This window comes from Lynx canadensis, chromosome A2 (genome assembly GCF_007474595.2).
Source record: "Lynx canadensis isolate LIC74 chromosome A2, mLynCan4.pri.v2, whole genome shotgun sequence".
NCBI classification, from domain to species: domain Eukaryota; kingdom Metazoa; phylum Chordata; class Mammalia; order Carnivora; family Felidae; genus Lynx; species Lynx canadensis.
The window spans coordinates 58557402-58574337 of NC_044304.2; the positions used below are offsets into that span (position 1 = coordinate 58557402).

At 45.2% G+C, this 16936-nt stretch overlaps 1 protein-coding gene across 1 annotated transcript; it reads left to right on the forward strand.

Moving 5' to 3' along the window:
- The first annotated feature begins 8140 nt into the window (after positions 1 to 8140).
- On the forward strand, positions 8141 to 16043 carry PRR20G (proline rich 20G). Its single transcript, XM_030296384.1, has 3 exons — positions 8141 to 8194; positions 9769 to 9811; positions 15496 to 16043. The coding sequence occupies exons 1-3, from the start codon at positions 8141 to 8143 to the stop codon at positions 16041 to 16043; spliced, it is 645 nt and encodes a 214-aa protein (XP_030152244.1).
- The last annotated feature ends 893 nt before the right edge of the window (positions 16044 to 16936 follow it).

Below are 16936 nucleotides of genomic sequence, written 5' to 3' on the forward strand. Positions count from 1 at the left end.
TGGAGCCTGCTTTGGATTCTGTCTCCTTCTCTCTCTGCCCCTCCCCCGCTCACGCTTTGTCTCACTCTGTTTCTCAAAAATAAATAAATGTAAAAAATAATTTTTTTTTTTTTTAATTTGACCTCAGGGGCGCCTGGGTGGCTCAGTCGGTTGAGCGTCTGACTTTGGCTCAGGTCATGATCTCGCTCCTGGGTTTGAGCCCCTTGTCAGGCTCTGTGATGATGGCTCAGAGCCTGAAGCCTGCTTCAGAATCTGTGTCTCCCTCTCTCTCTGCCCCTCCCCTGCTCACGCTCTGTCTCTCTTTCTCAAAATAAATAAACATTAAAAAAGATTTGACCTCAGGAGCAGAGGTTAAGGTAGTCACATTCTTCAGATCATGGCCTGTTCCCGTCATCATTCCACAGGAGGCTCTATCTGGCATGATTTTGCTTTCCCTTCATCGTTGATTCCTTCCCTCTACTTCCCTCCTTCAGACACATCCAATCCAATGCGTTTGGTTTATGTGTTGAGAAATCTAAGTATTTTTGAAAAACAGGTAGTATTGTTTTAAGTATGTATTTTCAAATTACAGATTCTTTTTTAATTAAAAAAAAATTTTAATGTTTATTTATTCTTGAGAGAGGGAGAGAGAGAGAGAGACAGAGACAGAGCATGAGCAGGGGAGGGGCAGAGAGAGAGGAAAACAGAATCTGAAGCAGGCTCCAGGCTCCCAGCTGTCAGCACAGAGCCTGACTGGGGTCTCGAACTCATGAATGGTGAGATCATGACCTGAGCTGAATTCAGATGCTTAACTGGCTGAGCCACCCAGGCACCTCTATTATTATTTTTTTTAATGTTTTTTCTTGAGAGAGAGAGAGAGAGAGACAGAATATGAGTGGGGGAGGGCCAGAAAGAGAGGGAGACAGAATCCGAAGCAGCTGTCAGCACAGACCCCGACTCGGGGCTCAAACCCACAAGCTGTGAGATCATGACCTGAGCCAAAGTTGGACGCTCCATCGACTGAGCCACCCAGGCGCCCCTCAACTTACAGATTCTAATTTCGAATTACAGATCTAACTGTATGTGTCCCTGCTTTTACCCAACAGTATGTGTTTTAAGATCTGTCCGAATTGCCGTCCACACTTCCAGCCTAAGGTGTTGGACTGCTTTGTAGCGTCTCATAGTACACAGCCCTATGTTTATTTGTCCGCTTCCCCAACCTTCCAAGCCCTCTAAATAATACGGCGATGGAACAACCTCCCCATCCCTGTTTCTCATCCTCGTGTGGTTTTCACCAGGATTGCTACTCAGGGTTTCAGAGTCACAGGTCTACTCACTTAATTTTGCTGAACTCTACCAGCTTTTTCTCTGTAGCATTTGGATTGCCTAACTTTCGCATTCTTGCCATCTGATGGGCATATAGCTGCATCTCATTGGTGTGAACGGATTGAGCACACGCCCTCTTGTTCTCCGTTCCCCTTCCATGGATAGTTCCTCATATCCTGGGCTCATTGTTGGCTTGGATTTCCTGCCTTTTTCTCACCGATTTGCAAGAGTCTCGTGCAGATCGTTCCAGATCAGCCCATGTGGCTGAGTGCTGTCTTTCTGCCTTGCAGTGGGGGATCAGCAGGCTATGGTTTATTCAAGACAATGTGGAATGAACACGAGACCAGAGTTACCCCTCAAGTACCCCCTCCTCACCTCCCTCCGTGCAGGAAGATTCCGCCCTCTTTCTCAGGGCTCTGACTACCCAATCTCCCCGCCCATCCACTGGGATGAGTCACAGCCAGTTGCTGGGGGTGGGGGTGGGGTTCTCACCGCTTTAGCATTGGTTTGACAAATCCACTGACCTCCCATCTGCCTTTGGTGGCATCTCCAAGGCTATTTTGGGGAGCAGTGGCCCCGTGCTAATTTAGCATCTTTTCTAGAGTCAGAAGACAGGGAGCTGCATGGCAATTTTACACAGGAAAAAAAAAAATAGAGAGAAAACATTTAAGTACTCTTTATCCATGTGTATTGGAAGTATATTAAAGTGGGTTTTTTTAGGGAAAACATATAATTATTGTGTTTGCCACATCTAGCAGCTGAAAGCTGCTCTTCTTTCTTTCTCCAAGTCCTTATCATTTTCTTGGTTGGTGGCGGACCAAATTACTACTCAGCAGCCCTTGCACGGTGCCCGTAACATTAAACAGAACCTGGTGTCACAGCGACTATTTCACTGTATTTGCATCATGGGCTGTGGAATGGAGAGATTTAAATCTGAATGGCTAAGGAATGATCCAACCTCTCTTTCCGTGTCTTGGGTATCCCATGGCTCATTATCTTAGTGGGGGTGGGGGGGGGGGGAGAAACAACCCAACCCATCCACGAGGAAGGGAAGCTTGTGTCTTCCCATGGCCACGCTCCATCCAGATCTTTGGGGGTGGGACCCAGGCATGAGTGGTTTTAAAAACTCTTCAAGTGGGGCGCCTGGGTGGCTCAGTCGGTTAAGCATCTGACTTCGGCTCAGGTCCTGATCTTACGGTTTGTGGGTCCAAGCCCCACGTCGGGGCTCCTCAGAGCAGCTCAGAGCCCGGAGCCTGCTTCGGATTCTGTGTCTCCTCTCTGTCCTTCCTCTCGCCTCTCTTTCAAAAATAAATAAACATTAAAATAATAATAATAATAATAATAATAATAATAATAATAATAAAAACCCACACGACTCTTCTGGTGATTTTCCCTGACAGCCAAGGTTGACCAGAAGTACCAACTCAGGCAAGTCGTGCATGTGTCACCTGGGAGATTATACAAGATTCTGTGTCCTGGCTTCCACTCCCAGAAGTTTCTAGTCGGCATGGAACGCAGCCTGGGCACCGGCGGTTTAAAATACTTCTCGAGCGATTTGAATGTGCAGCAAAATGAAAAAACCCCAGACTTCCAGGGCTTTAACTCTGTCTACCGTCACAACCCGCCACATCATCGTGCTTTTGAATTTAATTCTGATAAGTGCCCCTCTCCAATATCATAATTTATTTTTTGTACTGAAGGCTTATGTGGGTTTTTTCATATATTTATCAATTACTTATTCATCATTGCTCCTTGAGTCTCATGCCTTCCTTTGGAATTGTTTTTTTTTTTCATGACAGCATCCCTTAGAACTTCTTTTAGCAAGAGTCTGGATGTAGCTATAAATTTTCTGCATATTTTCTCTTTAAAATTCTTTATTTTAGCTTCTCAGCGGATGGTTTGGCTGGGGAGGGGAGTCTGACTTGACAGTTATCTTGTCTCAGCGCTCTGAAGGTATTATTACATTTGGGTCTTTTCTCCTCTGCTGCCAATAAGAAGTCTTTGTCAGTTGATTAGTTGTTTTTAAATAATATGTTTCCTTTTTATTGGTCTGGTTACTTTCATGCTTTTTCTCTTTGCCTTTTGTTTTTGGCACTTTTGCACAAGTAATGTTTGGGTGTAAATTTCTTTTTCTTTCTTTCTTTTTTTTTTTTTTTTTTTTTAACCCTGCTTGCAATTTCTGATTCTTCCTTCTGAGCATTCCAGTCTTACCCTGTTCCAGAGAATCTTCAGCTATGTTCTCTTTGACTGTTGCCTCCTCTGCCTCCTCTCAGGTGTATGTTGGATGCCTTCCATTCCTCCTTCACGTCTCTTAAGCTCTTTTCATATTTCCCACCTGTCTGCCTCTCCATCTGGAGTGTGCTTGAATTCTGCACCTTTAAACTATGTCATATTCACTTAATTTTAAATTTCAAGGACTATACTTATTTCTAGAAGTTGCATTTGCTTCATTTTTAAATGTACCTGTCTTTGTTTCATATTTCCCTGTTTCAGTGTTCTATTCCTTATTTTATCTCATTAATTATTTAAAGCGCGTGAGTTTATACTTCTGACCAATTTTCTATGTCCATTTTTTGGTAGGCTAATCTTCCCTATTTTTTTTTAGCTGAGTCTCCCACTCAGAGACTCATTTCATTATATTTGGGGTAGAGTCCTTATCATATATATATATATAACATATATATATCATATATATAATATTTATGATTGAAATAGTATCATGCCTAGGGTTTGCTTCATGGGAATCGAGTGTTGAGGAGGTGAGCACAGATAAAGAAATAAGATTGGCCTTGAGATTTGTAGTTTTCATTTATGAGCTCATCTTGACCAAGAATTATTATGTTTTTCTTTGGGGAATTCTCATGTTCTGTGTGTGGAATTATTACTCTAAGGCAAATGTTTGTTTTCCTCAGCTAGTTAGCTTAATGGATTTCGTGAACACTGGATATGCTTTTTTTAATTGATTTCTTGTCTTTGGGATTTCTGTAACATGTACTGAGTATAAGTTGAGACCTCACACCATGATTAGGACGCTAGAATTTGTCTGAAGCCTAAGCAGACCTAAGCTTCTTTGTTGCTTCTCTGGTCTGCTGGGAAGATTTACTTTAGTTTCCTTATCACTGAAGGGCATTTCTTCCAGGATCCCGGGTCTCAACTGAAGTCTCTCCTCTGGCTCTAAAACGTGGGGGGTGCAAGGGCAAGTCTCCATTCTAGAGGCAACGTTAAAGCTGTCTACTTCAGGGCACCCGGATGGCTCGGTTGGTTAAGCATCCAGCTCTTGGTTTTGGCTCAGGTCGTGATTGCACAGTTCGTGAATTTGAGTCCTGTGCTGGCAGCACAGAGCCTGCTTGGGATTTTCTCTCTCTCTCTCTCTCTCTCTCTCTCTCTCTGTCTCTCTCTCTGCCCCACCCCCACTCACATGCTCACGCTCCCTTGCTCTCTCTCAAAATAAATAAATAAATGTTAAAAAAAACCCTCTATCTCTGTCCTCCAAGAATTATTTCTGAACCAATATTCATGAGGGCTGCCATGACATCAATTATTTTATTAATGACACACAAGCATCCCCTGTTTTGTCTTTCAATGCCAGCTCTATATTTGTACGTTTTCAAACATTTCTATGCTGGGTGTATGTGTATGGAGGGCAGGGTCCACATTGGCTCATCCTGCCATGTTGTTGATTATTAATGGCATATAACTAAGGACTTTTCTTAATTTTCTTATTCTTGGGTTTCGTAGATAAACAACATCACTTGAACATGCTATTAAGAATAATAATTGATATTTGTTTGCCTACAAATAATATCATCCATTATCGTTTCATTATTCCATCCATTATTTCAATTTATCCTCAGAAAAATCTCGGTAACCTAGATACCGTTACTAATCTCTATTGTGCAAATGGATTAAGTAAGGCTTAGAGGAGTTAGATGGTTCAGGCAAGGTCATATGTACGGAGTAGTAGAGCTGGAATTACAACCTAGACACAGCCCCTCCAGGGTCTGCACAGTTGACCTCTACCCAGTAGCCCATCCCTAAATGTTTAAAAAAAATTGTGTGTGCGTGTGTGCATGCATGTGTGTTATTGAAGTGGTCAAAGCTTCCAAAATGATCTTTCGGTACAAACCTCCTGTGGGATAACAAGTTGGTCCACACCCAATCTCCAGGTCCTCCTCCCCACCCCAGGCACTTAGGTTGAGCCACGTTACTGGAAGTGGCCAATAAAATGGGAATGGAGGTTAAACAGAGACCATGTGCTTCAGGTGGGAAGTCTACCCAATTCACATTGACCTTCACTTGAGAAATAGGCCTTCACTGAATAAAACCACTGGGATTCAAAAAGGGGGATTTCGACTGTGACAGCCCATGTTAATTACCCTCATATATTTCTTTCCCAGCATTTCCCTCAGGTTTGGGAATGTTCTACCTGCACTGAGAAAATAGAGAAAATAGAAACCACTGGGTGACAGCTTCAGTGGCAAATGCACACACTCACCTCAATCTCAGATTCTGATGATTGCCTCTGCTCTTGTATCTTCACCCCCCTCCTCTTAACTGGACCCTCTTCATTTCTTTTATTTTATTGAAACATCCTTATCATGGCTATGTTTTATGAAAAGAGCTCTTACCATTTAGAGACACATAATGAAATATTTACGGTTTAAATGGCATCATGCCTGGGATTTGCTTCAAAAATCCCAGGCGTTGAAGTCACCAAGCACTGGAGGAGTAGCAGGGTAGAGATGAAGTTGGATTGGCCATGTGTTGGCAACTATAAGTGCTGGATGATGGGCACATAAGGGAATCATCACAGTCTCCTATCTACTTTTCTGTCCTGTCTACCCTTTCCCTACACACAGTTTTCTTAAAACGGTACACAAAAAAAGTCATAAAAGAAGAAAAAGCCTTTGGGGCGCCTGGGTGGCTCAGTCGGTCGAGTGTCTGACTTCGGCTCAGGTCATGATCTCAACGATTCTTGAGTTCGAGCCCCGCGTCGGGCTCTGTGCTGATTGTTCGGAGCTTGGAGCCTGCTTCTGCTTCTGTGTCTCCCTCTCTCTCTGCCCCTAACCCACTTGCATTCTGTCTCTGTCTCTCTCAAAAATAAATAAACATTTAAAAAAAAGAAAAGAAAAGAAAAAGCCTTCTATGATATTATTTTTCAAAAATGGGAAAAGAAAATATATATTTTTGCAACTGGTAAAAGACACATATCCCCCAATTCCTCTTCATTTCACTTGCTCCCCAGTTAATCATCATGGGGGACCCCTAAAGTATTTTTGTTACACTGCGGGCTTTGAAGATGGGAGAGTATGGCCATGAGCTAAGGAAGGCAGACAGCTTCTAGAAGCTGGAAAAGGCAAGGAAACAGATTGTCCCCTAGAGGCTCCAGAAGGAACGAAGCCCTATCGACACCTTGATTTTAGCTCAATGAGACCTATTTTGGACTTTTGGCCCCCAGAGTTTTTTTCCCAACCTCCAAGTCATCATTTATTGATTTATAAACCATGAGCTTTATAATACAGTAAACATCACAACAGAACTCTATAGTTAAATACAACCAACAAATTACAGACCTAAAAAACAACAACAAAAAAAAGCTGGAGTGAAGCCACATTATGCAAATTTCAAAGATGCTCAGAATTAGCAATAGAAAAAAAGGTCATTCCCCCAACTGGAGACCAGACAGGCAAAGATACCCAAGCACCAAAACCCAAAGTGGTCAGATTGATAGAGAGCCAGTGAGCATATAAAATAAAATGTCACAACAGCACAAAGACAATATATTTGTGTTATTTTTAAGTGACTATGTTTACAGTAATTGGTTACGGCAGCGATTGGAAACTAATACACACATTTTCTAATCAAATCACAATATGATCTTGTTTTGGTATTAATTTCCCGTACAGATGTCAGCACTAGAAGAAAGAGGTTAAGATGTTGGGCTCTTACACAAGAGAGTCAGGTTCAAATCCTGACCTATGCACACTAGACAAGCTACTTAATTGTCCTGTGCCTCAGTTCCTTCATTGGTAAGATAAGAACAACAGTAGCACCTACATTGTAACGTTTCTGAGAGGGTTGAATGCATGAATATATGAGAAGTGTAGGTAACAATGCCTGGCACATAGCAAGCATGCAATATGTTAATTATCGTTGTTAGCTGTTATGTGTTTCTGATTTATTCCATCCACTCATTTGCCTGAGCATACCCCATTATTTTGATAGTTGGGAAAGGTTCTTGGTTTGTTTTTTTTTTTTCCTTTAACTTAATTCGCCACATGAAATTTAAAACTCTCATCCAGTTTCATGAAAGAAAAAAAAAAGCATTGATTTCTTTAAAAAGAATTTTTAATGTTTATTTATTTTTGAGAGACAGAGAGAGACAGAGCGTGAGTGGGGGAGGGGCACAGCCTGACACTGGGCTCGAACTCAGGAACAATGAGGTCATGACCTCAGCTGAAATCAGATGCTTAACCGACTGAGCCATTCAGGCGCCCTGACACCACCGATTTCAGCAATGGTGTTGGAACACACTAGATATTCGTATGCAAAAGTGCAAAATTTAACCTTTACCTCATGTCCTGCACAGAAATGACCACAAGTGGGTCATTGACCTACGGGCAAAAGCTAAAACTATAAAACCTTCTGGAAGAAAATACAGGAAAAACTCATCATGACCTTGGATCATGACCCTAGATCTAGATGGGACACCAAAAATAAAAAACAAACAAACATGAATTACACAAGAAAATATTGATACATTTTATGCAGTGGACACTGATTTACCACCCAGACACTTGCTCAGAAATAGAGGGTTTAGGAACCCAACGGCTAGATGGCGCCCAGCAGCCGGCTCTCAGCCCCCACAGACGGCTGTGGGCTCCTACGGGTCAGCGGAAGCATAACATTGAGACCGCCCTGTCCTGCTTCCTGCCCCCCTGCCCCTAAAACGCACCCCTCATCAACCTCTTTAGCTCTGATTTCCCTTTCAGATTTGGTTCCCTGGAAATCTCCACCTGAGACATTGGGCCTCATTAAAATTAAAATTTTCTGTTCGTTGATAGACACCCGTTAAGACAATGAAAAGGCAAGCCACAGACTGGGAAAATACATTCACAATACATGTATCCACCAAGGACTTGTATCCGTAAGTCACAGAGAATTATTACAACTCAATGATAGAAAGTCAACTCAAAAATAAAATTGGTAGGGGCACCTGGGTGGCTCAGTTGGTTGAAAGGCTGACTCTGGATTTTGGCTCAGGTCATGATCCCAGGCTCGTGGGATCGAGCCCCAAGTTGGGCTCCACGTTGAGTGTGGAGACTACTTGAGATTCTCTCTCTCTGTCTCTCTGTCTCTCCCTCTGTCTCTCTCTGCCCCTCCCCCACTCGCTCTCTCTCAAAATAAAACAACTTAAAAAGAAAAGCCCCTTTGACCCAGCGTGTGTAAACCAAGTTTATAATCCTCCCACTAGGCAAGGCTCCTGGCACATCCTGTTTCAATAAGCGGCCCTACAAACTTGGCGGTCCCCTCCCCCTCCAGGGTGTGTCCAGACCAGCACGGCTTTGGTTCTTGCCTGTAAATTTCTCTCTAACCGTTTCCCTTCTCCACTGCCCACCGCCCTAGTCTAATAAGACACTATCTCAACACAGAGGGCTGCAGTGGCCTCCTTGCCCCTCACGTTTTAATCTCGGCACTTTCAAATCGCTCTCCATTTCACGGCCAGGGTGATCTCTTACGAAATGTTAATCTCATCACCAGCATCTCCCTCTGCCGAAAACCCCCCTGTGGTTTTCTGTTGCCCTTAGAACAAGAGCAGTACCTGGGTGGTCTGCCCACTTCATCTCCCACTGGCCCCTCAGTCTGAGCCAGCCTCCTCTCCATTCCTGGAAAGAACTGGGCTCCCTTCTACCTCTGAGGGGCTCTTCCTCACCTGTCCTCTGCGCCCTGCTCTACCCAACCGGGTTGGTGCCTACCTACCAACCCTTCCAATTTCAGCCCAGATATCCTTCTCTTTGACGCCCGGCCCCAGACCTAATCCGATTTTATTAATCGCTCTCATGACATCTCCCTTTCACTGGCACTTAACACAACATTAACTATGCATTTTTTTTTCCTGTAACGTTTAGATCAGTCGATGGGGCGTGCCCATCTATGAATGATTGAGTCATGGCGGGCCCATTTGGCCAATGGAAGACTCTAGTCCAGTAAACTCCTCCCAAGTCAAGCAAGCCCTGCCCACCTTGGCTCCACCTACCACCCACTTCTATCCAATCGTGTGCCAGGGTAACACCCACCGTCCTATATAAGGGGACTGGGAAACCCAAGGCTCAGTAGACTTCTTGGAGGCTTGTGAGAAGGTCGTCCGACGGCTAAGGTCTGAGCTACAGTCCTGATCTGCGGACACTTCTGGACCCTCAACCCCTTGGACCTCTCTTCCTGAAAGGGTGTCCTGCTCTCCAGGTTTCCAGAGCCAGCTTCGAAGAGTTCAACAGCAGGAGGTCAGGTATGTGTCTGGTGCCCCCTTTTTCTTTTTAAAGTTTATTTATTTATTTTCAGAGAGTAGGGGGGTGGGGGAAGAGAGGAGGGACAGAAAGACAGAGAGAGAGAATCCCAAATAGGCTCCAGCAAAGACCTCAATGCGGGGCTCGATCCTACCAATGGTGAGATGGTGACCCAAGCCAAAATCGAGTCAGAGGCTTAACCCACCGTGCCCCCCAGGCACCCTCAGTTACTTGCTTTCTAACCTTTTCCTGGTTTTTATTTTACTTTTGGTATTTACTTATGTAACTCAGAGATCCCAATAAGGCACATTATGAAAAACAGCAGCCCCTGCTACTTCTCAACTTCTCACACTTTAGAGACAACCGTTTTCATCTGTTTGGTTTCTTTCAACATCACTTTCTGTTCTCTAAATACCATGTTTACACTATTACTAACTCGGTTTTCCATTTTAGGCTTTATTTATGGTCTTCCCTCTGTGGGAGAGGAGTAATTAGCTGTAGTTCTTGCATTCCCACCATCCTCACTGCTAGCCGCACTCGCCCCGCCCCCTCCCCCCCCCCCCACCTTCAGGCCCCCACCTCCCCGCAGAATGTCACTATTCAAAATGAGACCATCTAGTCGACCAGGATCCCTTTCTCCTTTGGTGCAACTTGAATTTTCCAATACCTAATACTTGGGCTTTTATCTGCCAATTGACCACTAATCCATTCTCACTCTTCCTCAGTTGTTTTTAATTTTTTTTTTTTTTAATTTTTTTTTTTTCAACGTTTATTTATTTTTGGGACAGAGAGAGACAGAGCATGAACGGGGGAGGGGCAGAGAGAGAGGGAGACACAGAATCGGAAACAGGCTCCAGGCTCTGAGCTGTCAGCACAGAGCCTGACGCGGGGCTCGAACCCACAGACCGCGAGATCATGACCTGAGCCGAAGTCGGAAGCTCAACCCACTGAGCCACCCAGGTGTCCCCCTCAGTTGTTTAAATACAAACTCAATCAAGTGTCTTATCAATTTCACCTTCTGGTGGCATTACTGCCACACCCTTTTAACTTGCTCCAGCCTAGACTGGCTGCTCTCAGCCAACTTCAGGCTGCCATCCTAGGATCTCCCTTGACCATCATCTGGGGAATTCTTCCCCACTTTGGAATTTTATACCCTCTTAGTCTGTTTTGTTTTGGTTTTGTTTTTTTGTTTGTTTGCTTGTTTATTTTTGTTTTTTTTTTGTTGTTTGTTTGTTTGTTTGGTGGAGCAAACCTTCTAGTAGCATTCCTGGGGAAACATGCATCCAAAACAATTATTTGAGACCTTGCATTTTTAAAAGTGTCTTTTTTCTACCCTTCTTGATTCATGATAGTTTGGTTGGGTATTGAATTTTAGGTGGGAAATCCTTTTCCCTCAGAATTTTGAAGACAGTTCTTCCTTCTATCTCTCTTTCTCTCTGCTTCTCTCTCTGGAAGTTTTTAGAATCTTCTCTTTGTCTTCATAACTCAAAAATTTTTTTTGATAATTAGCTTTGGTAATACTATGCTTCTAACTTTCAAAATATCCACGGAGATTTTATTTTATTTTATTTTATTTTACTTTATTTTTATTTATTTTTGAAAGAGTGAGCACACACACAAACACACACACACACACACACACACACACACACACACACACGTGTGAGTGGGGGAGGGGCAGAGGGACAGAGATAATCTTAAGCAGCCTCCAAGCCCAGTGAGGAGCCCAATCTCACAGTTGTGAGATCCCCTCCATGGAGATTTTAATTTCTGCTCTCATAATTTTAATTTCGAATGGGTCTTTTTGTTTGTTTGCTTTTCTGAATGTTCCTTTTAAAAGTGTCTTCTAATTGGGGCACCTGGGTGGCTCAGTTGGTTGAGCATCTGACTCTTGATTTCAGCTCAGGTTGTGATCTCATAGCCCATGGGATGGAGCCCCATGTTGGGCTCTGTGCTGACGTCATTGAGCCAGCTTGGGGTTCTCTCTCCCTCTTCTCCTCCCTTGCTCATGCTCTCTCTCTCTGTCTTCCTCTCTCTCTCTCTCTCTCTCTCTCTCTCTCTCTCAAAATAAATAAATAAATAAACATTAAAAAATAAAAGTATCTTGTAATTGATCCATGGGCATCATTTCTTCTCTTCTCTCTCGAAAGATATTAATGATATGTTTTTTTGAAACTTTCACCTATGGCATAAGCTACTTCCTGCAAGTTGCTTTCTTTCTGTTTGATTATCAGTTTCCTGTCTCACGTTAGTCTTTCTTCTGATGTTTGATGTCCCCTTGTTGGCTGCGCATATTGAAAAAGGGACGCTGAGAAGCTGAAGGGTCGCTCTGAGCCAATGAATGGGGCTTGTTGACTGTGGGTTCTGCAGAATTTATGTGGCTGGCCTGCCGAATTGGGGAACCCCAACGTGCCGGTTTCTTGGTTTTTGTTTTTTGTTTGTTTGTTTTTCTCTTAGACTTCACAGGCTTCTCAGGGAAGAGTCTTTAGATGCTCTTCAGTGCCAGCTCTGTCATCAGCTAAATCTCCATAGATGTGGATCCAGTCTGGGCTGTCTGTTCCATTCTATCGCTCAGTCATTTATCTCTCTTTGAACATCACACTGTCTTCATTCCTATAGCTGGATGCTGCTTCACGATCTATGATAAACCAAGTACCTCCATCATGTTCTCTTTCTGGAGGGCATTAAAATTTTATAGCTATTGTGAAATTGTTCACCATAACATTTCTGTCCATACACTGAGCGTCCTAAATCTTGTCATCTTTACCAGTCTGATAGATGCATAGCAATGGTACAACTTTTCCTTTAATTTGGATGGCTTCCTTGTAAGTGAGGTTTAGCATCCTATGTGTATAGGGACCATTTGCTTTTTCCCTTTTATGGATGTCCTGTGATTGCTTTCTGCTATTTTCCTCTGTTTGGTTGTTTATCTTATTGATTTTTTAGTGTTCCTGAATTAGGGGGCTTTATCAATTCAGACTTTCTTTGGTCAATGAATGATCTCACACCTCCCTCCCCTCTGCCCCCACTTCTACTGGGGTTAAATCTAGGTCAACACAGGGAAGCATGCTCTGGTCCTTGCTTGTGGTCTGGAAGCTACCCCTTGCTTCTGTTCCTACTGGTGTCTGGCCATTAAGTCCATGCAGATCTCTCTGAGCCCTCTAGGTCCTATCGGCAAGCCCCCTGCCAGCTCATCCAGGACATTCTTGGTTGCTTCTGGAGTCACATTGAGCTCTGAGCCTGAGTTTGGGACAGCAGATGTAAATGGCTCTGCAGGACCCCATGAGTCATTTAAGTGTTGAATAAAGCTTGATATGCCTGAATCTCCCAGGACTCTGATTTCTGAAACTCAAAACCCCCAAATTCAAATGTTTTTAACTATTGTACCTGTCCTTAGTTCCAGAACTCTCCTATAGTGTCCCTTTCTTTCTGTTTATGCCAGCCCCTGAGTGCAGAGAAGATGGGGTCAAAGGAACTAGCAACAGGGCTATGGTCGTGTCTCAGAGCCTGCAACTCCCCACCTCGTGCTGCGGGGACCCTGACCATTCTGAGATTGATTTAAGGTATTATTATGAGTTTGAGCTTTTGTAGCCGAGAACTGGAAAAAAATTCACCCATGAGAGGATCTGATCCTGGCTTTTTTTTATTTTTGGATGATGATTGTAGAGAAAGAAGGCGTTATGTTGAAATGCTCTCAATTTGTTCCATGGCAGTGGGTCTCTTGGAGCCGTTCTTTATGCCTGGTGCTCTCTATTGTTGGGTTCTTGTGTCCCAGGACTGCCCCCCAACCATGACTCAATGACCCCTGGTAAAAGCCCCACATTTGCTGTCTCCTGCTTACCGTCATCACTCACCTGCCATCTTCCCTACCACGCTGCTGTGGAATATGGCCTCTGCCTCTGCCGCTGTCCTCATGCTGTTCTCACTGAGTCCGGGGGGCCAACAGAAGTGGCCCCATCGCAGGCCTGCTCTGTCCCACGTCGCCAACACTGTGGGCAGCTCATCCCTCCCTGATCTGTTCCCTCCATCTTGGATCTGGGTAAACCCTCCCAGTTTCCCTCTGCACCAGTGGCCCTGAAAGGTGCTATGTCTCTACCCTTCCCTTAGAGGTCAGCAGTGGACTTCAGGGTTCTATCAGAGGCGCTCTCTGCTCCTTCATTCTCTCCTACCAATCCCATCAGCTCCCATGGCAGTGATGACCAACTCTGCGTAGATGACTCAAATCCAGCTCCGGCTGAGCCCCGCGTGGAGCCTCAGACTCACATCTGTGTTCTCACATTGCCACTCGGGTGACACAAACCTGCGCCTTCTCCCTTGAGCCCTACCTTGGGGAAACAGCCTCCCGGCTCTCTCTGTTGGGGGAAGGCACATGGCGGTGGGGGTGTGTTTAACAAATGGTCAGGAGAGTGCCCTGCAGACAAACAGCATCGGTGGGGGTCCCAGATGCCCCCTTTCATCCAGCTTGTCTTCAGGGGATCCCTGTGGTCCTGCTGTCTTTCCCTTACCTCTTCCCAGCCTTCCTGCCTCTAGGCACTCCCCCTTCTTTTCTCTGTCCACACTTCACTTTCTGGAGTCCAAACATGGTAACTTGCTCCCTTCCTTAAAACTTTCAATGGTTCTCCTTTGATCTTAGGATCAACTGAAACTTGGCTTAGCTTCAAGGGGTCTTTATGAACTTCTCCCTCCTGCCGTGCTATCCTCCAGCTAGTCCAGTCTTCTTTCCATTCTAGAAGCCTGCTCCCAGTCTCCATCCCCCTGGGAATCCTCCCTCCTACTCAGTCAGCCCTTGCTTTGCTAAATCCCGCTCATTCCTGAGAAGGTCCTGGCTTACAGGTTTATGTTGACTCCTCCAGCCAGACTTTCTGGGCCTCCTGCCCCCAAGGACAAGCTAGGATGACACTAATCTAAGCATTTGCTCTTAGAGACCAAGTCTTTGTAACACCCCAGGAGTCGGTGTATCACCATATCAATTCATGAAAAAGAAAACTGAAGCTCATCTCAGGTCAGTTAAGATAGAATTCCAGGCCCTTTGGATTCAAAACCACCTTCCTCGTAATACCCTAACGCCTTTACTTTCCAACTTGTCACCAACTGGTGACATTATATTTTTTTGTTGCTGTGTTGTGTCTGTCTCTTCTATTGAAATTTAAGCCTGGTGAGGGCAGGGACTGTCACTCTGATTCAAATTGAATCTAGTGAATTCAGAGTGAATCTAGAATAAGCTTACCCGTCAGGAAAATGGGGATGGCGATTATTTAGCTGGATAAGTGGAGGGGAGGCCAAGTGAAATGACCAGTTGGGGGGCACCTGGGTGGCTCAGTCAGTTGAGTGTCCAACTTCGGCTCAGGTCATGATCTCAAGGTTCGTGAGTTCGAGCCCCGCGTCGGGCTCTGTGCTGACAGTTCAGAACCTGGACCCTGCTTCAGATTCTGTGTCTCCCTCTCTCTCTGCCCCTTCCCCACTTGCACTCTCTCTCTCTCTCTCTCAAATAAATAAACACTTAAAAAATAATTAAAAATTTTCCTAAAAAGAAATGACCAGTGAGAGTGCCACACATAACAAGTCCTTGACACTTGGGGGTCTCCTGGACCACCTCATACCCTCCCCCCCATTAATCTGCCCCCAAAGCTTCCTCAAGAAGCTCTGATTTCTTCTTCCCACTTTCTGCTTCTCTGCTTTGCTTCAGGTGTGCATTCTCAGGAGCCAGACTGCTCTGGGATGGAAGCCGGAGGCGTCGTGAAAGCAGATGGCCCCGTGAAGCCAGGCCAGCCCTCGAAACCCTTTGCTGTGGTGAAACCTATGAGATGTGTGACCCCGGCTTTCACACCTGACCTCGGAGACAGAGACGAAGGCCATCGTGAAGGAAGGGGAACAGACCTTCACCGAGACCCTGGCCTCCAAGGGAGGCCGAGACGCATGCTGAGACCAGGTCTGCGTGTGGAGTCGGACCGCCGTGATGAGCCCAGACACCACGTGGAATCAGAAGCCATGCAGACCCCATCCCTCCCTTCTACTGGGGCAGCGATGGTGCGACTTACAGCACAGCCTGGGGCGGGAGTCCAGGCGCTGCCTGATGCGTCTGGGTATTGGGTCCTCACCGATGCCCCAACTTCTGGCGTCTATCCCTGCTTGGGGTTCAGACCTTTGGAGGGCTCAACTTTGTTCTTCACGCAGACCCCCTCTGGTACCTTTGTGTACGGGGTCCCAGAATTTTTTACCCACATTGCGCAGTGACCTCCGTCACTTGCCGCCAGAGTCTGTCTGAGCTGGGTGTTATTCCCAGGCCAAAGTCAAGTCCCCATGTGCCCCCACTCAACCCTCCCCCTGCCTTATGTTGTCCAGACTGCACCTGTAAGTTTCCTCCCAGGATCCCGGCAGGGTCACACGCCTGCCCCCCTGTTGTCTCCTCCTTTTGTTTTATCAAAGATGTGTATGAATTTAGTGCCTCAGTGCTTACTGAAATAAATCCGCAATCTCCTCTTGTCCTCTTCTGTTTCAGTCTGTTCGGACTGCTATAATAAATAGCACAGTCTGGGTGGTTTATAAACAACAGACATTTATATCTCCCAGCTCTGGAGGCTGGAAGTCCAGGATCGCCAGCAGATTCTTTGTGAGAGCTCACTTTCTAGTTTATAGATAGCTGTCTTGTGTCCTCACATGGCTGGAAGAGTGAGGGAACTCTCTGGGATCCCTTTTATGAGGGCACTAATCCCATTCACAGGGACTCAACCTCTTAATACCATCACACCGAGGGGTTAGGATTTCAACGTGAATTTTGGGAAGACACATTCAGTCTTGCGTTCACAGCTAGCTTTTTTTTTGTTTTCAATCCTGAGATGTAGAACTGCTAAATGTTTTAGAAAAGTGGACACGGGGGCGCCTGGGTAGCTCAATCAGTTAGGCATCTGACTCTGGCTCAGGTCATGATATCACGGTTCGTGAGTTCGAGCCCCGTGTCGGGCTCTGTGCTGGGGGCCTGGCGCCTGCTTCGGATTCTGTGTCTCCCCCTCTCTCTGCTTCTCCCCCACTCACGCTCTATCTCTCTGTTATTTCTCAAAAATAAATAAACGTTAGGGGCGCCTGGGTGGCGCAGTCGGTTAAGCGTCCGACTTCAGCCAGGTAACAGT